The sequence below is a fragment of the Etheostoma cragini genome, chromosome 14 (genome assembly GCF_013103735.1).
Source record: "Etheostoma cragini isolate CJK2018 chromosome 14, CSU_Ecrag_1.0, whole genome shotgun sequence".
Taxonomy (NCBI): domain Eukaryota; kingdom Metazoa; phylum Chordata; class Actinopteri; order Perciformes; family Percidae; genus Etheostoma; species Etheostoma cragini.
Genome location: NC_048420.1, coordinates 4,042,921 through 4,067,774, shown reverse-complemented (window position 1 = coordinate 4,067,774; position 24,854 = coordinate 4,042,921). Strand labels below are relative to the sequence as shown.

Below are 24,854 nucleotides of genomic sequence, written 5' to 3'. Positions count from 1 at the left end.
AGAGAGAGAGAGAGAGAGCGAGAGAGAGAGAGCGAGAGAGAGAGAGAGAGCGAGAGAGCGAGAGAGAGAGAGAGAGGGAGCGCATTTCTACGTGTTCTGTGTGTGTGTGAGATTGATCCGAGCGGGTTTGTAGGCGGGGGGGCGCTGTGTTTATCACAGAACGCTGCGTGGCAAGTTGAGGAGTTGTATTCAATCCGAGCACGGATATTGACTCATATTACTCGTATAATACTTGTACTTGGCAAAAGTGCTCTATCCGTACCAGATACTCGTTTCAGACGGGTACTCGGATCACCCCTAGTCAACATATTGGCAGGCATGTTCAATTCTCCCATGTACTCAACTTCTTCCATGGTATTACAACCCCCTCAGAAACAGACTGTAGGCCTGTAGAGATTTCAAATCCTCTGCTTTAATAGGTGCCTCATACATATTACATACGACTCGATTCTTTCTACGTTTGTTTTCCATTGCAAAATGAGTAACGTCTCAGCGTGGCTGGTCACCATAGCTACGCGTGATGATGTAATTTTCAACGCAACTCACAACAACACGTCGGCTACTTGCCACAGCCAGAAGAAAAGTTTTGTTTCAAAAGAAGCTGAAGGAAGCAACAAAAATCACTGCTAAAAAAATAGGAGTTTGGGAATTCCTCCGGAGTTCAGACGTCGACATGACTGTTGTTTGCCGACACAAAAGGGTAAGTTAAGTTTCCTGGTAACGTTAGCTAACATTTGCATGTGTTAGGGGCCCCGGTCAGTATTTACTAACGCTATACGCTAGCGTTATATAGAGTACATGAACTTTGGCAACCATGATTACACACCAGCATGTGTGCTGTTTGTGTTTCAGAGCATTCACGCTCTGCAAAACCGCCGCCGCAGACCGTCTGGTGGGCGACGTCCGACCGGTGAGATCTCGGGTTGTGACCTGCTGGACTTCGTGTAATCATGGGTCATGGAGAGACTTATGACAACAACTGGGATGCATCTGGGCCAGCAGAGCCGAGTGGACACAGAGACCGGGATGTCCGGGAGGGTTTGATGCGCTACTTGAAAAGCTAAATAAAAACTTTTCTTTGATAACTTGTCTTGTTTTTTTAAAGTAACAGTGTGCAATATTGGAAACGACATAAAGCCCCTAACAGCCCTTAATATTGAACAGCTGAAAAGTGAGAATAGTGCAGAGAGTAAATAATCTGTTGGTGTCTGGCTAGATTTATTTTTTAAATGTCCATTTGTTTCGGACACACACTCCGCACTCTTGTCTGCTAACAACGCAGTGATCCGACCAACCAGCAGTCTGCAAGTTTTCACGTCACCTTTTGGGCTCGCCTCAGCTCGCTTGGAACCTCGACTGAGGTAGTACAAAAAGAAGTCCCTGGTAGCAGGTCCCATGGACTTTTTTTTGTAATGGAAAACCAAAAAAGGCGAGTAGAGACGAGGCGAGTTGAGTAGATACCACGCTGTGGAAAACCGCCATTATAGGGGTGATCCTAGTACCCGGATGAAACCAGTATCCAGTACGGATAAAGCACTTTTGCAGAGTACAAGTATTATACGAGTAATATGAGTCAATATCCGTGCTCGGATTAAATACAACTCCTAAACTGGCCGCGCAACGTTCTGTGATAATCAGAGCGCCACCCAAACACGCTCGGCTAGATCACACACACACAGAACACGGAGCACTCCCTCTGCCTCTCTCTCTCTCTCTCTCTCTCTCTCATCCACCTCCTCTAGACAGAGGGATGGATATCTCTATCTCTCTTTCTCTCTCATCCACCTCCTCTAGACAGAGGGATGGATCTCTCTCTCTCTCTCTCTCTCTCTCTCTCTCTCTCCCTCTCTCCCTTCACATCTCCTCTAAACAGAGGGATGGGATCCGGTTAGGGAGAGTTCTAGCCCAACCAGGGTCCTCTCTTGACCCTGTCTATCTTAGATATGCTGTAATGGTTTTAGACTGCTGGGGGACTTCCTTTGACACACTGAGCTCCTCTCTCATCTATCTTTCTATCTTTCCATTTGTGTGCATCCTTGTCCCAGAAATGCCTGTTACTAACCTAACTCGGGGAGTCATTCCCCGGAGTCCTTATGTTCTTTTCCCCCAGCATGTTTCCTCGGATCAGGATGGCGCCAAAAATCAGGGTAGCAGCTGTCCATGGTCCCGCTACACGTCCTGCGATGCCATGTTACATCCTGCTAGGCCCTGCGGTGCCCAGCTACGTCCTGCTGTGCCTTGTAACGCTGCACAGTGCCCTGCTATGCTACAAAGAACTACTACAAACAAACTCTTCATTCTAATCCCAACCGGTCGTCAGACACCGCCTACCAAGAGCCTGGGTCTGGCCGAAGATTCTGCCTAAAAGGAAGTTTTTCCTCGCCACTGTCACACTGTTGCTTGCTCTGTAGGAAACTACTGGAACTGTTGGGTCCTTGTGGATTCTGGAGTGTGGTCTAGACCTACTCTATCTGTAAAGTGTCTTGAGATAACTCTTGTTGTGATTTGATACTATAAATAAAATTGAATTGAAATTGAATAGATGCACTGTCAAGACTACCCGTGGTAGCAGCCACTCAAAGCATGGACCAAGCCCTTCCTGGGACAGCATTACCTGCCACCTAACAGTCAGCAACTAGAGAGGGTAAGCTTCATCATGCTATGCAGTCTGCTTTGAGCGGTCCCAAAGTGGCATTGTTGATTTGTTAATTTGCTGAAGTTTGGGTAAGCCCGCCATTGGGCTTGGTTACATCTCCAAAGTTACAAGTGTCACTGAATGGCACAACAAAAACCTTCCACTCCTCGACAGAGGCTCTGGCCTTTGCAGCCAGTGCAGCAGGTCAGGAGTGACGGACTCTCCGATCATATAAAAGTTTGGACACTCGGTCTTATATACTGGTGACTATACTCTTTTATGATACATCTCACATTTGTTATAGGATTATTTGTTATAATATGCATTAAGGTGTCCCCTTGCTTAATTATACAACAGTGTTCATTCAATGGAAGTCCAGCTGGTTCAAGAGTAGATGATGATTCACATTTAAAGGCTTGTAAGCTGAAACCTTTTGTTTATCATGTAATAATTGGGTGTTGCAGTGAGCCTCGGCTGGGAAGTTTGAGGGAAGAAGAAAGGTTTATTCTTTGTTGAAGAGGGAGGGGGTAGATGTGGCTCCACTGCAAAAGTCCCACTTAGAGTACAGTGAGCATCTCAAACTTTAATACAGCTGGGTTGGTACTTTTCTTCTTTAGCCACCACTAGCAGAGGGGTTGTTATATTGATACACAAGAATCTATCTTTCCAATTGAAGGAAAAAAAAAATGCATAAAAAGGACACGTATGAAAGATTTGTTAATAGGGATTAGCCGAGTAATCGGCGGAAACAAGTATCCGGAACAGATATAGCACTTTTGCCGAGTACAAGTATTATACGAGTCAATATATGTACTCTGATTGAATAAAACTCCTCAGCTGACCTTGCCGCATTCTGTGACAGTCACAGCGTACCCCCACCCCCCCCTTACACACACAGAACACGGAGAGCAGCTCTCTCTCTGTCAATCAGGTCCGCGGGTCTGTTCCGTTAACGTTTAGGGTTTCTTCAGCTTCAGGTTGTTTTTAACTTTGGTTTGTAGTACTTACTTAGTAACCAGTAGATTTCTGGTAAACGTGGGGTTTCAGACATGCGGCTTGGTTTAAATGCGACTGCCGTTGCGTCTGCCGTCGGAGATATACTGTACGTTATTTTTAACCGTGAGCTGGCTTCATTAAAGTCAATGCAGATCTGAGAAAAAGCATCTGCCCGCCCCCACTCTCGCTTTCTCTCTCTCCCTCTGTCTCTCTCTTACTCACATTCACAATCACCTGGTGTGGAAATAAAAAATAATCAAAAACAAAAAATCAAACTGATCAGGAAAAAATTAAGTTTAGAAAATAAAGTTATATTGAGTATGAAAACTCATAATTGCAACCGCATGTGTTGTATTAATTGTTGCAAAACTTGTGTATATAATTCGTTGCAATGACAACACCATTGAGCTGAAGCTCGATGCTGTCATGTAAATCGTCTTCTAATCAGCAATAAATATAACAATTTCTGATCAACTCATATCAATTGCATGCTTAAATAACATACTGGTTAAAGCCCCGCCCATTTCAAGACAACCCGACTCACTCCCTGGGTAAATTCTGCCCACTTCCGGGGTTAGGCCCCAACCAGCCAGAGTACAGATAATTCATGAGGTAAACAGATACAGATAATGCTGTACTCGCTCAACCCTATTTGTTATCATAAATGGTGTTTTAATTGGCAAAGAAATTACTATTATGAATCTCTACTGCCCACCTAACTATTGTCCAGAATTATTAACTGAAGCGTTTGCAAAGTATCTTCGTCATTGGCCTTGGTGGGAGGTGACTTAAATTGTCCACTTAATCCTCAACTTGATAGACATCCCCCACAGAATTCTCTTCAGTCAATTCAGGCTAGAGCCTTCTTGACAACTTGTGGAGAAATCAAACTGAGGCCTGTTGCACAAAAGTAGAATAAAGATATCCAGGATAAGGGAAAAAGCGCAGCTTGACTTAGTGCGATCTGCTCATCGCGGCTTAATCGGTTGCACGTTTGCCAAGCCAGGATGAACAGGTGAAGCTATGTCAAGCCAGGTGTAGATGGCTGGAATAAGTGCACGTTCACGGCTTTCTCAAATAGACCACGGTATCGATCCTAGATTTACTGATGCAGAGATTGAGAAGACGCATGCGCCATGTGTTTCACCCAATGAGCAGCAGCTTCTAATGGAAAGTAACAAGGAGGGGAAGAATATGCAAAAAGGGAAATACGGCTTAAACGGAGAGAAAAAGCCCAACATAGCGGACTAGACTGAATGTGTTGGGGTGTAAAAATATCTACTTAGCCTATAGTCACTCCCCATTTTTACAAAGTTGTAGGCTACACTGTGTTTTAAGTGCTTTAAATATGGTAGTTTCATGTTTCTGTTTTTATGTGATAAATGTGCTGGTTTTACTGTAAAGTCTCTTTGACTAGCCTACCATTTAAAGCACTATATAAATAAAATGTATTATGTAGCCTTTGCCTTAAAAGTGAGCAGAGGAAATAATGTTCCTCGGGAAATGGACCCTAATGACTAGGCGTAATTTCAAGCCCTTATTCACAACGCAAGGACATGTTTTACAACCATATGCACAAATCTCTATAAGCTATATCTAATTCTTTGTACAATTAATGTTAATACAGAACAATCAGAAAGGGACCAAACTAGAAAAAGAAGTGACTTCAATACACGCTGTGAGCATATGTAATACAATATTCATGTTTTTTTTATTCTTCTGACAAGTGACCGCACCAAAATAAAAAATGTAAGAACCATTGCGGTGTTCCCGGTGTGATGAATGTAAACTACACTACACACATACTGTATATAGGCCATGTTATTGGTCCAGGGATGTGAGACTAATTGAGAAGGTTATGAAACCAATGTAAGCTATAATAAAAACATTAGGCCTGCATATTAAGGAGTAACACAAACTGTCCTTTATTAGAGAAGGATAAGCAACAAGAAAATGAAATCATGAATGTATTGGTTAAAAGAAGATAGAAAAGTGTTTTCAGGTGCGAATGTCCTCTGTTTGGAATGTACTTAAGAAATGGCAGTCATCAGGAACAGTGGAAGGTAAAGCAAGATCTGGAAGACCAAGAAAAATATCAGACAGAACTGCTCGCAGGATTGTGAGAAATGCAAGTCAAAACCCGCGTATGACTGCACGATCCATCCAGAAAGACCTGGCAGACACTGGAGTTGTGGTACACCATTCCACCATAAAGAGATACTTGTACAGATATGGTCTTCATTTAAGAGTCATCAGAAGAAAACCTCTTCTACGTCCTCACCACAAATATCAGCGTTTGAAGTTTGCAAATGAACATGTAGACAAGCCTGATGCATTGTGGGAACGAGTCCTGTGGTCCGAAGAGGTTAAAATAGAACTTTTTGGCTGGAATTAGCAAAGGTAAATTTGAAGAAAATAAGGGCACAGAATTAAATGAAAATAACCCTGGTCCACTTAAGCATGGGGATGGATCAATCAGGCTTTGGGGTTGTATTGCAGTCAGTGCCACAGAGAACATTTCACGAGTAGAAGGAAAAATAGATTCATTAAAATGTCAGCAAATGTTGGACTTGATGCCATCTGTGAAAAAGGTGAAGTTAAAGAGAGGATGGCTTCTACAAATGGATAATGATCCTAAACACACCTGAAAATCCACGGTGGATTACATCAATAAGTCTAAACTGAAGGTTTTGCCATTCACAATCTCCTGACCTCAACATAATTAAAAATCTATGGATAGACCTTAAGAGACAGACATGCCAGAAATCTCGAAGAACTGGAAGACTTTTGGAAGGGAGACTGGGCAACGATATTTCAAACAAGAATTGAAAGACTCTTGGTTGGCTACAAGGAGCGTTTCCAAGCTGTGATACTTGCCAAAGAGGACAGTACAAAGTATTAACTCTCCAGGTTACCCAAACTTTTGCAGACGCCATTTTTTAGCTTTCTGTTATTTTGAAAGTGTATATGATGGAAATAAAATCTAACTTTTTGTGATATTATACGAATGTCTATTCTGTCATTTGATGCCTTTTAGAGATTTTTCCATCTTTTCTTGGCTTCTTTATGCACATTAATAAAGGTTTTTACCTGGGGTTGCCAAACTTTCGAGCCCCACTGTTTAGCCTATTCAGCCTTGAAAAAGAATTGGAACAACAACAAAAACTCGAAAAAGAACTGACAGATATTAAAAGTGCACTTTGCTTGACATCAGACCCGTTACTGCCGCTGTGGAAATGCGCAATACAGAATGCCCTTGACACTTTGCTAACCCAACAAGCTAAGCATGCTCTCCTCTTCTTAAAGGCTGTATGAGTATGGGGATAAGCCCAGTATTTACCTCATTTGACCAAAATTAAAAGGGACCCTCAAGTGATTCCTTCAATTTTACATGGGAATGGCACCCGCCTTTTTTTACAACAAAAACATTCATCAGACTTTTACGCAATTTTATGCTAGGTTGTGTGAAGAAGATAATTATGGACTGCTTTCCTCTTAAGTACCTGACCTGTCTGCTTCACTCTTCAGAGGGACAGTTTATGAACATTTGGGCTCCATATCTTTAGTTTTCCAACACCACAGTGGCTTCAGTGCTTTGTGAGTGTTGTCCTTGGCTATAATAAATACTGATTATTTTACAGAGAACTCGTATCCTGCAGTTTCTGTTAAACGATGGTGGAGTGGTTACTGAAACGGACTAAAACATGGCACTCCCCCCACCTACAATATGCCAATTTTTCACCATCCACCAATTTGATCACAGGTCTTAGAAGACTAACCCAAATTAACTTAATTATGATTTATTAAATCAAATTAGGTGTTGTTTGTGTATTGTATCTAGATTGGCAAGCCAAAGAGAATAATTCATACAAATTAAGAAAACAGAAAACTGGTGTTAAAATACAGTTTTCAAATAAGAATTAGTATATGGCCTCAATTCTTCAATCCAATACTTTCTACGGCAGTTGTCTCTGTTTGAGTGACAGAAACAGCTGACGTGCGTGAGCCTGTGTTTGTATGCATTCATGTGTGCGCATGAGCACAGCAGGCGGTGTTCACCACAGATCAGAAGGCGAAAAGGAACTGCATAAAGTAATCTAATGTTAGGTCGAGTAAGCTCGGAAAACTCTCCATCTGACCTTCACAATAAAAGTGTTTAATACGTTTGGGAACTTTAGTCAAGCAAAAGTGGATTTCTGGGAAATTGTATGCTAGTTTTGGAATTGCACCCATTTGATATCAATACAATAAATGGTGTGTTAACTCTGATTACAAAACATAACAAACGTTTCTTTTGAGGATACTAAACATACATCTAAGCATTTATATCGATTAGAAAAATAGTTGAATATATAGAAAAACAATTATATAATTTAAAGAAAACTCCCAATGGATTCCATAAGGTTTGCTGTTAGATTGCTGGGCTCACTTGGTCTAACTGCTGCTAGGAGGTTAGTCCAATCTTGCATTTTAACAAAATATATGGAACTTTCTACTCCTTTCATTTTACAAAATTGGCTCATTACTTTGTTTCAGATAGTTTTAGGGGAGTTTTTTTAAAATTGTTTTTCATGTCATCAATACCGAATTCAATCTGATTGGATGTGAACATTGCAGTTGACGCACCACTACAAGATGCCTCTACAGATTTGGCGGCATTCATTCAAAGAAAATCATTGCTGCAATGCAGCAAGACATTCCGAATTATCCTCGGCCTTATCTGAGAGAGATGTTTCAGATAGTAGGCATCAAGAATGACTCCTGGTAAATGTGCTGGGGAACTCTAAAGTATGGGAAGCTTCTTCATTAATGTTTGTTTAGCAATTCATTCAAGTGAAGGAGTTTAAGTACCTTGCGGTCTTGTTCGCGAGTGAGGGGACCATGGAGCGTGAGATTGGTCGGAGAATCGGAGCAGCCGGTGCGGTATTACATTCCGTTTATCGCACCGTTGTGACAAAAAGAGAGGTGAGCCAGAAGGCAAAGCTCTCGATCTACCGGGCAATTTTCGTTCCTACCCTCACCTATGGTCATGAAGGCTGGGTCATGACCGAAAGAACGAGATCCAGGGTACAAGCGGCCAAAATGGGTTTCCTCAGGAGGGTGGCTGGCGTCTCCCTTAGAGATAGGGTGAGAAGCTCAGTCATCCGAGAGGAGCTCGGAGTAGAGCCGCTGCTCCTTTGCGTCGAAAGGAGCCAGTTGAGGTGGTTCGGGCATCTGGTAAGGATGCCTCCTGGGCGCCTCCCTAGGGAGGTGTTTCAGGCACGTCCAACTGGGAGGAGGCCTCGGGGAATACCCAGGACTAGGTGGAGGGATTATATCTCCAACCTGGCCTGGGAACGCCTCGGGATCCCCCAGTCGGAGCTGGTTTATGTGGCTCGGGAAAGGGAAGTTTGGGGTCCCCTACTGGAGCTGCTGCCCCCGCGACCCGATACCGGATAAGCGGATGAAGATGGATGGATGGATGGATACTAATTCATATTGTATCCTATATTTTCTTTCCAGAAGTCATATTTGAGCACACACACATACATGTAAATTCCTTTAAATGTTAAGGGGAAGATTAAAAAAGAGACAATCAATCTGTAAATTCTCACAGAATCCTAATTGGATTCAGAATCTTATTTAAGGTGCTCTGAGCGATGTTGGATGACGTTACTTGTTGTTCACGTTAAAAGTATTTTCAAACAAAATAAGACTATCTTGCCCCTCCCTCCTCCTCATGCCGTGCCCTCCCTTCTGTGCTTTTCGTGAACTAACCCCCCACCCCCATCCCCAAATCCATCTTGTCGGCTATTGGCTGGAACACTGGAACACTGTTTGTGTACGCGTTATGGTGTTGGTGGCCACAGTTTTTTTTTTTTTGCCGTTTGTAGACCCTGGGCTGTCTACAGACACCGTGTTTTTTACAGTCCGTATAGTAAGGAGATGTTTGCTGTATGTGACAACAAATGTAGCTTGAAACACACATTGCTTAGAGCACCTTTAACCTGGAGTCCCAATCTCTGTCACACTAATCATACATGTGATATTTAAGGCCTACTGGCAGACATCAATTTAATTTGTAGGCAATGGTATCTATAGGGCCTTTTTTCATAAACATTGAAGTTCCTCAGCGTTTAGTCTAGTAACATTTGTCTGGTACAGGAAACTTTGCATAAAAATCGCAAGTCATACAAGAGTCATTTGCAAGGCTACTTTAACTTTTATACTGTAAGTAAATTTCAAAGCCTGTGTTTTGAATACTTTTACTTGAGTAAAGAAGTTAAATCAGTACTTCTGTTTTTTACAGAGTTTTTTACAGAGTTTTTTTTAAGTCCCACAGAGGGACTGTGCCTACTGTAGCCCATTGCTTTGGTCTGACTCTGTGAGATAACCACGCCCCATACATTCAAATATAAGAAACAAAAACAAAAATAAAAAGAGAGCATCAAAAATGTTGAATTAGGAAGAAAAATATCCCTGGAAACTAATTAAAATAGTCAACTGTGATTTTTAAAATAAAACACTATGTATGTATTTAACTATATTTTGAATAATTTGTATATATTTACACATTTATATATGTACTGCATTATTTGTTTATTTCAGAATTTATTTCTCATTTGCAAATTTGTATAGCTTCATAGCCAAAGTTATTTCAATACAATTATATTTAGCCTAATGACTTACTTGCATTCCAAGCATTCTATTACCAGCTTTCATTTCCCAGTTTGCTGATTTTAGTCTTTGGTGCACAAATCTATCCAACTATATCAGTTTTTGTGAAAAGTACATGGTTTTCTGTTGTTTTAACTTCATTTTTATTTATGTTTTTGTCTTTTTAAAAATGAGTTGCTGGGTAGCTCAAGAGGGGCTTTATTTTGAAAAACGTTAGCGGAAATAGTATTGTTTAATCTATCTGTTTTAGCGCATCTCAGGAAAAGTACATGGTTTTCTGTTGTTTTAACTTCATTTTTACTTATGTTTTTGTCTTTTTAAAAATGAGTTGCTGGGTAGCTCAAGGGGGCTTTATTTTGAAAAACGTTAGCGGAAATAGTATTGTTTAATCTATCTGTTTTAGCGCATCTCAGGAATAGGTAGGTCTTTTCGGTTGAGGATATTATGAGAGAACGTACCAAAACACAGATACTTGTATATAGGCTATACTTTCAGTTTCTAATGGACTAACGTTAACATTGGTTGTCAAGGTACGTTTCATATAGCATTACTACGAATTGTTATTTTGACAGAAGAATCACAGTGTGTTAGACTGAAAAGCACATTTAACGTTATAGGCAGCTAAAATTAATTTCCCCTCATGAATCAAATAACGCTACAGAGACGCTCCTCTGGGTTGTCACGCAAGTTAACTGTTAACGAAAACGTATGTTTGATTAACGTTATATGTAGCAGGCCTGGCTGTCAGTTTCACTGAACACGTTAAGGAAAATTTAACTTTTATGCACTTGTTGGCATCATATAGCCACAAGTGGAGCCTGGTTTGGTCGTTGAACAGAGGGAACTGCACGCCAGGCTCCTGTTAAAATGTCGCAAATTGTCGCGTGTTTGACTGATCTCCTACAGCTAAGTTTCCATTACCTGTTCATATGAGTAGAGATATTTTTTAATCCTAAGTGCTTTTCAATTCGGGTCAAATATTTGACACCAAACAAGACTGAATTTGTTATCAAATGTCCACTTCTTGTGAAAATTCACCAGGTAACCGTATCCTCAGTCACTAATATGCAGTGGGAAGGGCGGTAGCGGTAACGTTAGCTGTAAAACAAGTATGAAAGTCACGATTTTATTGCAATTGAATGCGGACCACACATATGCCGAATTGATAAGAACATCTTTGTGAGTTGTTAGAGGGGTTGAATTATGTTTTTTGGTTTATTTCTGTTAGGTGATGAGGTAGTTTTTATTAAATGACAGATTTTTTAAATTGAAATTCGCCCTGGCCTTTCAGCATTATAGAGAAGTCAGTATGTTGCCGAGCAACACATTTTTTAAGACTGTCCATATTGAGTTTTGTGTTAAAATAGCCCTCTTCCGATCTCAACCTTTCACTGAACGGTCGAATCCGGGATTTCTGTAAAATTTGAAAGCCTTTATTCTGTTGTTTACTGATTCACGCACTGAATAGAAATTAGCATAGGAAATCCCTGTTGGCTGCTGTGGTACTACATGTGCAAATGGACTGCTATACTCCCTGCTGTTTTAGTTCTCATTCATCTTTCACTGCCAGTATGATGTGAGGATGTGTTTTGCAATGGGATAGGGGGGATATATTCACTTGTTGGGTGTTTGGTCTTTCATAAAGCGGTGGTGGGTGTTTGTATGCTTTGACTTATTATGCATGCTTTGTTGACCCCCTAGGCTCAAACGGCTGTCCCTGTGGAATATAAGCAGCCTGGTGAATATTTGGTGAAGACTGCTGCCAAGATGGGAAATGGATTTTCAGATCATAACCCCTTTTTCCCCTGCCTGCCGTCCTTCCAGGCTCTTCACATTGTCATTCTGGGACTGGACTGTGCAGGCAAGACCACTGTACTGTACCGCCTACGTTTCAATGAGTTTGTGAACACTGTCCCTACTAAGGGGTTTAACTCAGAGAAGATTAAAGTGTCACTCGGATGTAGCCGACGGACAGCTTTCTTCCACTTTTGGGACGTAGGTGGTCAGGAGAAGCTTCGCCCTCTGTGGCGCTCATACACACGCTGTGCTGATGGCATCGTGTTTGTGGTGGATTCGGTGGACGCTGAGCGCATTGAGGAGGCCAAGACAGAGCTGCACAAGATCACACGGCTGGTAGAGAACCAGGGAGTGCCAGTTCTAGTGGTGGCTAACAAACAGGACCTGAGGAACTCACTTAGCCTGGCTGAAATGGAGAGCATGTTGGCACTTGGCGAACTCAGCACTGCCACACCCTGGCACCTTCAGCCTGCTTGTGCTATCATTGGTGAGGGACTGCAGGAAGGCTTGGAGAAGTTGAACGCCATGGTCATGAAAAGGAGAAAAATGTTGCGGCAACAGAAGAAGAAGAAGAGATGATGTGCTAAGAGGGGGAACTATAAAATGCAAGCTGCATACAATCTGCTGGTCTATTGTGTCATTTGGCTGCTGTTTTAACACTGATTAGCAGAGTTTGATCCTTCCAGTTCAACTGTGTATTCAGGCCAGCCATTGTTTGGCCTCAACAGAAGGACAGTGGGATTGATTTTGATCCAAGGACTTTGGATGTAAACAATCCTGTCAGCAACAAGTCATTCAAGGAAGTCCAGTATTATGCTATAGCAGCAAGCTATGGAGTTTATACTGAACAATTTAAAGTGGACAATTAGCTATGTTGGTTTTAATATGTGTTGCTACCAAAGAATGTTTTAGCGCAGTTTTATTAATGCTGCGTATGTTAGTATTTTGTATCAATGTTTCATGTTTGTTAAGAAATCTTTATGATCACTAAGAACATAATACACAATAACCTTGAAACATATTAATGCTGTTCAAAACGGCTGTTATGATGGAAACAATTATTTAGTTGTTTGGTAGTATACCTACCATTTGGTGGCCTGATGTTCAGATATTCTGAGCACATATGAGTCATACTGACTAAAACATTAGGTTTTGGTGTCTTTAAATTGAGTGTGTTTCCCACAGGTTGACAATTGACTTGTGTTGGGTGGCGCAGGATGCGACAACGCGTGTGATGGCTGGGTTCGGTAATAAACTTGTCAAACAAAGGTTTATGAACTATTTATTGGAAACAATGACTACATAACTAAAAGATAATTTAGAAAGAAATAATTATTTACATATTAAAGTGCTCATATTATGCTTTTTGGCTTTTTCCCTTTCCTTTATTGTGTTATCTTCTTTGCGATGTTATAGGTTTACAAAGTGAAAAAGCCCAATGTCCTCCCCCCCAAACGGACTTCCCATCTCCAACAGAAAACACTGTTAACAAACTACTCCAAACAGCTCTATTGTAGTCCAGCCTTTACTTCTATGACAAACAGGCGTCATTTAGTGTCACTTTATGACATGTTGTAATGCTTGCCTAGCAGCCAGTGTGGCGCTCCCTCACACTCTGCTTCTGACTGACTAGTAGTCCTTATCTTTTAACTGCGCGTGTGTGACACCCAACAAACATGGAACAGAATTGAGATGCCTCACTCTGTAGCTAAAACGCAGAGCTCAACACACAGGGTGAAAAGTATGGAGGAAATATGTATTCATAATTCAAATTGAAAGTCCAAAGAGAAAATAAAGCAAGATCAAATTAAAAATGTTATTTTACTATGCTAGTAGAAAAAAATCATGCAATAAATAATTAAAAGGAAACATAAATGCTTAAACTGAAATCTTGTATTGATTGAAACATCAAATATGAAAATATAAATGGAAAATTGAAAAGTTTAAATGGAAATACTAAAATTAAAATCTCAAATAGAAACAAAGAAATAATTTGATTTTAGTCTTGACACTTTATAATTTTCAGTTTAAAGTTTTATCTTTCAAATTTTATTTTTAGAAAGATTAATTAGTATTAAGATTAATTTTCAAAAACCACCATATCTTTGTTGTACTGCACATTGCTGCTGATCCTGCTTTCACCATGTGTGTTCAGGTCTCTGTTTTAGCTACAGAGGGAATCATCTCACTTCTATACCATATTTGTTGGGAGTCCCACATGCTCAGTAGCTTCGTAAGATCCCATCAGCTAGATAACTCTTTCTCCAGCTTTGTTCAGTCCAAGGCAGGATTAGCTGGGAACCTTCTTCTAAACGAGGGCCACTTGTGGAATACCTGCAGCACAGGGACATGGTAGTTGTTCTTTTGGAGATTATGGTCAACTAGTGTGTGTTGTAGCAGTGTTTTGTTATTGAGAACAAGCTAGCACGTGCTACGGTTAGCCACCTCGTCTTGGCTAGTGACGTAGAAAGCCGTGCAGATTTTGAACAGCTCACCCGGAGACTGAAGGCAGAGGACATTCAGAAACCATATATCACTCAAAACAGCATGGATGTTTTTTTCCAAGTATGTGTCTGTGTGGAAGCACCAGAGACCCAAAATAACACCCCAAATCCCAGATTAAAAAAAAAATAATAATTTAATTAATTTAAGTATTTCTATTTAAGGTTTTCTATTTTCCATTTAGAGTTTCATATTTGATATTTGTCTCAATCAATAAAATATTCCAAATATTTTCAGTTTTAGGATTTATCCTTTCCTTTGACATTTAATTATGGCATGATTTTTCCTGAAATGAATAATATTTTTAATGTGATCTTGTTTTCTCTTTGGACTTTCAATTTTAATTATGAATAAATACCTCCTCCATAGAAAAGAGGAGCTGCAGCAATGTGCAGTATGACAAAAGTATGGTGTTTTTTGAAAATGTAACCATGTTAAGCAATTTTGGTACAACCTCTAAATTCAATTATGAACCTCAAAAAGTAAGCATAATATGACGTCTTCAAACCAACTAGACTAGATGATCCATATACAGATGAAGTGTAGTTATGATGTGCTATGTCAATGAAATCTGGTTTGTTTGTCAAATAAATGTTCTGGTTCAGCAGATGAAATACCTGATGTGCAAGATTTATGCAGTTTATTAGTACAGTTTATCCCACAGCAAGCCACAACAGTATGCTACCACTAGTGAATCGTTACTGATTGAGAATCTCCAGCTACTAGTCCACCGTCATACCCTGGTCCGTACGGGGATTGAATTTGCTAGAAAAAGGGACAATCATCTGCTTGTTAGCTGGGAGTTAACTAGTCAGCTAGCATTTAGTTAAGGTATGTTATCTTGCTAGTAGGGCTGGCCAGGCCCTTAAATTAACACGACCACAAGCCAAATGCGGGTAATTTTGCCAATGGCGGGTAAAACTGTCAATCTACATGCCACATTGGCAGATAGCCAATAGCCAGAGAATTGAGATTCATTATTGTTTTTTTTTTGCCACTGTTGTCTTTCACATTTCGACCAAGTCTGCTATTTTCTTGGATTTGAGCTAAAAAATGTATTTTTCTGGACTCAAAGAAGTATGTGATAGCTGTCTGTAACAGGGGAAAACAATAAATAGAAAGAAAAAAAAAAAATTTACTCTGAGTGTCATTTATTATATTCGTTTTGTTAATAAAATGGCTATTTGGATCAAGTTAAAAATGCTTGTGTATTTCCTGTTTCACCTTCATGAGACAAAAAAATTGGCTGGGAAAAAGTAGTCAGTAGTCAAAGTTGCCAGACCTTCTTTAACAGCGGTGCATGGAGGGTCTGCCAGTCCACACAGCATTCCAGTATGGGAGAAAATTACTCTGGTTGATCATTTCTATAAACCAATCACATCGTCCGGGACGGTGTTAAGCGATGGACGGAGCAAAGGTGCCTCTGCAAAATAGTCTCGGAAAGGAACTTGTTTTGGTGGAACACGTGTATGTCCCAAAAGTTGTTTTAGTCGTGCAACGGAAAACTTGGACAGACAGTTTAGCTAGCTCTCTGGATTTACCATGCAGAGATCTGATTAGCAATTAACCATAGTCCTCAGAAATCCACTGGAGTTTAAAATTACAAAGAAACACCTAAAGCACCTAAACAGATCTGTGAATCAACTAAAAAGACAGCTTTTTTAAGTAAACCAAATTTTTGAAACATGTGACAGACATGTGTGTGTTGTTGCCCATCCTTTAGTATTACATTATTCAAAAAGAAAGAGCTTTGAGTTAGTGTTGCTTTGGTCAGAGAAACTTTATGACGAAATATCGTTGCCAACAAACCTTTATTACGTGACGAAAACGAGACGAGACACAGTGTAAATACTGGTCATTTGACAATGATAATATTGCAGTATTGTTAACAAATAAAAACAAGACTAAATGTTGTTTACAAAATATAAACTATGTTAAAATGTCAATTCATTTTTGTTAACCAAAACAAGACAAGACTAAATGTTATAACATTATGTCGTCTCATTATTTTTGTGATTTTTCTGTTTCCTATGTCTCGCTTCAGGGCCTGCACCAGGTTACAATGTGCAGACGCAAGCAACGTTACTTCCTCAAGACCCACTCGTCTTCGGAACGAACGAACTCGGGTTCGTCTTTGGGAGAAAAAGAATAAATGAAATTTGGAAAGAAAGTGAAACGTTACTTTCTATTTTAGAAAGCTCATGCCAACTCATGAGGCTGTGGTTAGTGTGTCTCATTTTAGCTTTAACCGTTAGCCACTGGAGCAGAAAACGACTGACACAAATGTCTGGGATTATTGTATGTGTGTGTGTGTGTGTGTGTGTCTGGATAAAGTGGGTTCTTTGTTCCCAACTGACTCCATGTGTAATAAGCATAGCTTGTTCGCCAAATACTGTAGCTAGTTTTGTCATTCACATAGCAATCACACTGAACTGAATTTGGCATCATGATTTTGAGTACTTTACCACCAATGTGACCAATACATATACTACCGGTCAAAAGTTTGGGGTCACTCACAAAAATTTCCATTGGACTACATTATAGACAGAATCCCAGCTGAGATCAGTTGCCTTGTTCTTTTTAACCAGGGCAGCAGTTTCCAGATAAAATTATGTGCAGATTACAAGATCAGCCACCCACTCAGATCAGCTGGTATCCTGTCTATAATGGAGTGAAATTGAAATTTTTAAGTGACCCCAAACTTTTGACCGGTAGTGTACATTTAAACATATGGTATTGGCATTAACATGCCTCCTGAGTCTACTGCTTTGACTACTTCTGCTTTGATTACAGAAGTAGTCAAAGCTCACTTACTCAGAGATTTAGTTACAATGGTAAAAATCAAGGATTTATGCTACTTAATATTTAAAAACAGATTTTCCAGAGGCGGCATCTGTCCTGACATTGTATGTATTCCTGTGCTAGATTCCAGAAATGGCACTAATGAAGCAAGTCCCACCCAAAAAGATGGACAAGCCATGTGTTCAAGATTTCATTGCCACAAGGAGATACAACTTGAATGGTTGTTTTTTTTAGTTTTTTTGTACTGTCATTGTCATGTGATGCTATTTTATTTTATTGTTAACAGCAAAATAGACAGAGATGACAGATGGTGGTGGAGCCTGTATGAGCAGTAACAAAGTAAATTGACGGGAATAATACTTTTTTGAATGTGCATTGTGAAAGTGTAACTTTTTGATGTTTCTGCTCTGTCATGAATTTTTAGTAAGGCGTAAACGTTTGACCTCCTTAATTGCAAACAAAGGCTACTCTACCAAATATTAAAATTGATTTTCTCACGTGTTCAAATACTTATTTGCAGCCGTATCTACAAATAAATAGTAAAAAAATCATACATTGTGATTTCTGGATTTTTTCTTTAAGATTCTGTCTCCAACAGTGGACATGCACCTACGATGACAATTTCAGACCCCTCCATGATTTCCAAGTGGGAGAACTTGCAAATACTTATTTTCCTCATTGTATATATACTGTGCTGTGCAGTCAGTCTCAGTGTGTCTCTGATTGCTCTGATTGTTTGTCTCTGATGGCTTGACCCCCCTCCCTTTCCCTCCCTTTCATCCATCCATCTTACCCCTCATCGCTTCCGTTCATCCTGGTGCACACCTCTCTCATGTCTCATCAAGGTACCGTCTGGGCGTCTGTAAACTATTCGGACAAAAACTGCTTCCGAGATGGAACCCCTACTCTAAACATACATCCCAGACCAGCCATCAGACAACATCCACAGCTATTCATCTAGCTTCACATTCACAATGTTTAATATTTGACTAACACATTGTGTTGCCAGGGAATCTGCTTTGAATGGATTCCATACATGTCTACAGTTTTAACTCAACTCCATTACCAGCGAATTCCGTTTGATATCAGTGCATATTGCTACTTGCTTGGGGGACATCGATACATGCTTCACGGTCCTGTTTCACACAGTGACGCAAAACAACAGCCGGCAGCTGATCCACTTTTGGGTTCAAACGAACAGAAGTTTCTTAAATCAAAATATGCTGCAAAGCAACTATGGGAGTGAGTCACATGTTCATGTTATAGCCAATTGTTATTGTATTGGTACTATATAATTTGCAATTAATTCCTGTTCATTCACCTGTACGTTGTTGTTGGTTATGATGCCGGGCATCAGACTGTGGTCTGGAATTTAAGAAAAGTTGTAGTTTTGTTTGTTTGTTCGTGTGTCTTTTTTGAGTTTTACACATTTGAATGCCTTTTTTATGTGTGTGACATGTTATGGTTCTAATGGTTGATAATGGTTCTGTAAATCATGGTTTTTGAACATCATTTTCATTCAAAACAGTGATAACTAAAACAGATATAAGATACACCATGCAATATGTATTGCAAACCGACATAAGTAGTACCACCAAAAGTGAACATAAAAGAATATAAAATATATGCATGCATAAGACACTATGAACCACGCAATCGACACACACACTTGCAGACGGCATCTTGGAGTTTGCTTAACCAAGGGTGCCCCATTTCATAGAGGTATGTTTTCACCCCTTGCCCTTAGCACTCATTTTTGAGGGACAAGGGCTAGGGGTAAGACAGAGAAACGGGATTCAGCCTAAGGTACTCTATGCAAAACATGAAACTCAATTATGCATTGAGTTTCTGTCTGAGCAAAAATTTCACCTCGACCATATGACCTCCCGGTAACACCTATTCAGTAACAAAAAAGGCGAATACAGCACTGTAAAGTAAAGACCTTCATGACAGCAGGTGTGGTAAAAAAAATTAGAATCAACACAAACTGAAAGTTACATATAGCCACTTTAAGCACCATTCAATATAAATGTAAAACAGCAAATTGTAGTTTCTGTATTTATTACCAAAGCATTTCTCAGTAATTCTGTTAAAAATTTTGAAAATTGCAGTGCAGGTGTTTGCACATCTTCGGTCTGTGGCCAAAATAATTTTCATTAGGGGCTGCAGTGCTCCTAGTAAAAGAAAGTTGACCGGGAGTCCAGAAACTGATTGGGAGATCAGGAAACCTTTATCATGTAGCAAGACAATGCCCCAAAACACACTGCCAAACCAACCAAGGAGTTCAGCGGGGGAAAAGGGAAAGGTTTTAGACTGACCAAGTCAATTTCCAGCCTTATTGATCATGCATTTCACCTGCCAAGAAGACTGAGCAACCTATGAAAACAAAACAAAAACTGATAGAGGCTGCCGTATGCAGTGAAAGCCTGGCAAAAGCACCACAAAAGAAGAAAGTAGAGATTGGTGATGTCAGGTTTGATGCAGGTATTATATTAGGAAAATCCAACCTTTTAAGGACACCAATTTTCTTTGTGAATGAATAATGTGTTGCAAATAAATTAATGTTCTTCCTTAAAATACAGGGGGTATGAGTTGACACCCCTGTGTTAAATTCCCATAGAGGCAGGCAGATTTTTATTTTCAAAGGCCAGTTATTTCATGGATCCAGGATACAAAGCATCCTGATAAAGTTCCTTTGGCCTTTGGAATTAAAAGAGCCCCCCCACATTATCACATACCCCTCACCAGACATACAGATAGGCATGGGGATCTTTCCATAAGATCATCTCTCAATGCAAATCAAATCAGCTAACTGAAATAACACCATGCCTAGGCTGACAGATAGTCACAGCTCCATTGAGCCATCTATTCCTATAGCTCTGAATAGTGACAACTTTTAGCTTCTTTAATGATAAAAGTACAACAATTAGATATAACAATTACAATTTCTAACAGTTCACATTTAAAGTCGGGAAAGCTAGAGAGAACAACAAGACCTGACATGTACTTGCCTTTATCCTATGGACCTCCAACAATTATGTTAAAGGTCTCTTCAGCTAAGCCATCTACCTGTCTCTTAGATCCCATCCCAATGAGGCTAGTTAAAGAAGCGTCACCTGTGGTTAACACTTCATCTAGATATGATACAAGAAACTAGATATGATCAATAAGTCTTCATTAACAGGTTATGTACCGCAGTCATTTAAAGTAATTGTGATAAAAACCTCTTCTGAAAAACCCACAGACCTATATCTAACCTTCCCTTTTTCAATAGTCTATTTGAGGACTTTCAGTCAGGATTTTCCTGTTACAGAGACTGGAACATTTAGAGAATTGCACTTGCACTTGCATCTTGTTCAAGTCCTATTTATCTGATAAATCTCAATTTGTTAATGATAACAATAAATCTTCCAGTTATGCTAAAGATAGAGATGGCGTTCAACAAGGCTCAGAGATTGGACCAATACTATTCACGTTATGCTTATGCTTTCTTTAGGCAATATCATAAAGAAACACCCATTTAACTTTTATTGTTACGAGGATGATACCCAGTTATACCTGTCAATCAAGCCAGACGAGTTAGCCAGTCAGTTAGCTGTTAGCATGCATTAAAGATATAAAATCCTGGATGACCCACAACTTTCTGACGTTAAACTCAAACCAAACCGAAGTTATTGTGCTGGGCCCTAAACATCTCTGAACTTCATTATCCAAAGACATAGTTACTCTGGATGGTATTGCCCTGGCCTCCAGCACTACTGTCAAAAATCTAGGAGTCATTTTTGATCAGGATATATCCTTTAAAGCCCATCTAAAACAAACCTCAAGAACAGCCTTTTTTTATCTTCGTAACAACGCCAAAATTCGGAACATCCTGTCTTGGAACAATGCTGAAAACTAATCCATACATTCTTTACTTCCTTCCTTTTTATCAGTATACTCAAATCAGTCCCTAAAGACTTTCCAGCAGATTCAGAATGGTGGAAAGAGTGTTCTGACAAGAACTAAAAAAAGAGATTAAATTTCTCCTGTATTAGCTTCTCTGAGTTGTCTTCCTGTAAAATCCAGGATTGCATTTAAAATCCTTCTTCTGACCTATAAAGCTCTAAAGGGTTTTAAGCACCATAATATATTGAAGTGCTCTCAGTACCTTATTTTCCCACTAGAGCACTGCACTCCCAGCTTGCTGAGTTACTTGTGGTTCCAGAGTCTCTAAAAGTAGAATGGGAGCCAGAGCGTTCAGCTAACAGGCTCGTCTCCTGTGGAACCAGCTCCAAGTCTGGGTTCAGGAGGCAGACGCTGTCACCACATTTAAGAGTAAACTTAAAACTCTCCTTTTTGATAAAGCTTATAGTTAGGGAGTGAGGAGTTGCAGTGTCCGCCTAACCCGGCAAACCTGCTTCTCATCATAGTCGTCGGATTCATTTACCAATTTTAAAATAGAGGGAGGCAGGCCAATACAGCCCAATCCGGTTGTGGAGAGTTCTTGCTCAACCAGGCTCCTTTCCTTCTCTATCTTAATTAATTGACGTTAATTAATGTACACTGTCCCTCTCAAATAAATTAATGAACAAAGTAATTAAATTATGCTGTTATAGTTTTAGACTGCTGTTGGCCTACTTTTGACACACTGAGCTCCTCTGATCACAGATATAATACATACAGATATAATAACATTAAAAGTAATACCTATAAACCATGATAAGATCTCATGAAGAAATAAATTAAAAACAATTATGTGAAAAACGTGCCCTGAGAAGTAAGATTTTTTTCTCAAATTAGAAACAGATGAGTGCCATTTCAGTAGTATTGACCATGGATGTTTTTGCACTGAGGCCGCATATGTAGGCTCCCGGGCCTAGATTTTTGACCCACTCCACTGCAAATGCACAAGTTGTACATACTGCTATAAATAAAGATAAAAAAGTCAGTTCATAGAGATGTCAAAGTACAGCAGAAGAGATTTGTTAGAATGTTTTGAGTTGAGGCATTCAAATGTTTACAATCCAGCTGGGATTAAAGAGAAATTTAAGAAAGGAGCAAAAGAAACAGAAATTGAGCAGTACAAATGAACAAGCATCAGAACTGAGGTATCTTTAAAAAAAAAAAAAAAAAACTAACAGCAGCTTTCATAAAAAGGTTTCAGTTGTGATGTCAACTTTAAGAAACCCACATTGGCAGTCTTAGGTTCTGCCAGTCCACTGTATGTGGTCTGACTTCAGCGTTAGAGCTTTTATAGAATGTAATGTGTAATCTAAACTAGAGAATGTAATCATTATACTTCAATAAAGAAATGTAGAGCAGATCTGGACTCCTAAACCTTTCATTTTCATAGCAGCATTTTACAAGAACTTCCCCTGTTCCTGACATTTACAGAGCTTCAAAGAGCAAAAGTTAGAAACAGGATCCTGCAGTTTTCCTCTCTACTAACATGTATTTTGTTAGTATTGGGCTTGTGTATTTCAGTCACATTCAGGTGTCCAGTCCTCTCTTACAGCTGAGGAAATGGCTTTTGAAAGCCCAACCATCCATCTGAACAGTGGGTATTCATCTGGAGAGGTGTGTGTTGTGGGGTTTGCTCAAGCTGATTAGTGACTGTGTGAAGGGTGTAAATGGTGCAGTCGTCAGAGTGGAGGACAGGATATGGTGATAAGGGAAGAGGAAGCACACCCTGGCGGCCTCAGTTTCCTGAGAAGCGCCTGGCTTTCTGCCATCGCAACCCCACCCCTGATCATTGAACACTAGTAGGGAGAGGCAGGACACTTTTCTCCAAAGTAAAACTTACCCTACTGGCATTGGAAATGAAGGTTGGTTGGTTGGTTGTTGTTTTTTAAGTCAAAGATGTCCCTGCAGATTACACGGAAATGTACTGACTGTTTCTGTTCCCCCCTTTTTTATTAGAATGACATCATTACTTTTCCTTTAGGACCATCCTCTGGAAAAATTGTTGCTGGCCTTGATGGCTCCCCCAGCTTCTGAGTAGGCACCAGGAAAGCAGGATTCCTCAGACCTGCCGCTCAATCCCTTCAGGATTTTTTGGCCTTTTTTTTAGATTGTTGCGGCCCAAAAATGCCTGGTGTTGCGGGAGCTTTTGTAAAAAAATTGTGATAAAAGCTGCAATTTTTTTATTTTTTTTGCAATGAAGTTGCGGTAGAAAGTTAACAATTTTTTTTTTATTGAATTAAAAAAATGTATTATTACTCTAGGCTGACTTTTCCTATAGCACCCATACCAATAAGGCTCAGGATGCTGCAAAGGAAAATGCCTGGTGGGTTTACGACAGAAAATAATTTATTGAACGAATCAAATTTGAACATGTCTGTCAGTAGCCTAGCTTGTTGAGTTAATTTCCTATCCTGGCCTTGTACACACATTCATGCGGTTTGATGAAGGACCTTTGGGACTTTAACTTATCATTGCACTTACAATAGCAAGCATAGCTGTCCTCAATTATATATGAGTGTTAAATATGTGTGTTTGTGTGTGCGCACGTCAGTCGCGGGGGCAGCTGAGCAGCCCCGCCCGCTGCAGAGAGCCGACAGGATGAAACTGCAGCCGCTTTCAGTGGCTTCAGTGTGGAAAATTGTTACAACATACATTGATGTTAAAATGTACACAAGTTGGCAGGACGGTCTGAAATTTTTTACACGGTCTTTCGCTGTACATTTTATTGGTGAATGTGAGATACTTGAGGCACACGCATCTCGTCTTCATATCAGAAACAAGGAAATGAAATTGGCGACGTACATGATGTCAACCCGTTCTTACTCCCGCTTGGTCATTGGCTCTCAGAGTCAGATACTGATAAAAAGTCTGGCACGTGGAACTGCTGGGATTGGTTGAAGTTGCGAGAAACTCCGGTTATTGGTAGATATTTGCAGTGATTGGTCCAAATTGCCGGTGGCATCAAAAGTTGCGATTGGTTGAATTTGCGTAAATTGGCGTGATCACGAAATCCTGGAGGGACTGGCTTCTGCAAGACCAAACTATTTGGGGTACATGTCCTCGTAAACATATTTTTTTATGCATGTACGTCTTTTTTTTTTTAACCTCCATTCGTTTTTCAAGTTTTTCTGTGTTTATCCGCCAGTAAAACTCCAGTTGGATGACACGCTTCAGAAGGGTTAAAAATTAGCAACTCTATGTTTAGCGCTTACACGCCACCGTAGCAACCATAAAAAACCCTGGCACTAGCAACTGCAACTGGTTTGTTGCTTCCTGTTTGATGCTAGAGGGAGCATACCCATTGGTTTTTTGACAGTGTTTACGTGATTTACGTGATTACGTGATTTTCACTACCAAGACTTACGATAATATCAAACAAGTTTGTTTTGTCAAAACGTCAAAAAAGACAAAGTGCAATAACAAAAGCATCTGTAAAATAATACATAGAATGAATAATACATAGAATGAATAGGTAAACTTGTATGTATATATATGTATATATGTGTATGTATATATATAT

At 39.9% G+C, this 24,854-nt stretch overlaps 1 protein-coding gene and 1 long non-coding RNA gene across 3 annotated transcripts; both read left to right on the top strand.

The window, feature by feature from the left end:
• The first annotated feature begins 699 nt into the window (after positions 1 to 699).
• On the top strand, positions 700 to 16,888 carry LOC117957109. The gene is made up of 3 exons (XR_004659439.1): positions 700 to 709; positions 16,032 to 16,037; positions 16,755 to 16,888. It is a non-coding gene; the product is annotated as an uncharacterized LOC117957109 (long non-coding RNA).
• On the top strand, positions 10,628 to 13,380 carry LOC117957108 (ADP-ribosylation factor-like protein 4A). Of its 2 annotated transcripts, none has more exons than XM_034892678.1 (2): positions 10,628 to 10,818; positions 11,990 to 13,380. In XM_034892678.1, the coding sequence occupies exon 2, from the start codon at positions 12,056 to 12,058 to the stop codon at positions 12,662 to 12,664; it is 609 nt and encodes a 202-aa protein (XP_034748569.1). In that variant the 5' UTR covers positions 10,628 to 10,818; positions 11,990 to 12,055; the 3' UTR covers positions 12,665 to 13,380. The 2 variants fall into 2 exon arrangements, with proteins under 2 accessions (XP_034748569.1, XP_034748570.1); XM_034892679.1 differs by lacking the exon at positions 10,628 to 10,818 and adding an exon at positions 11,223 to 11,467.
• Positions 16,889 to 24,854: the final 7,966 nt, after the last annotated feature.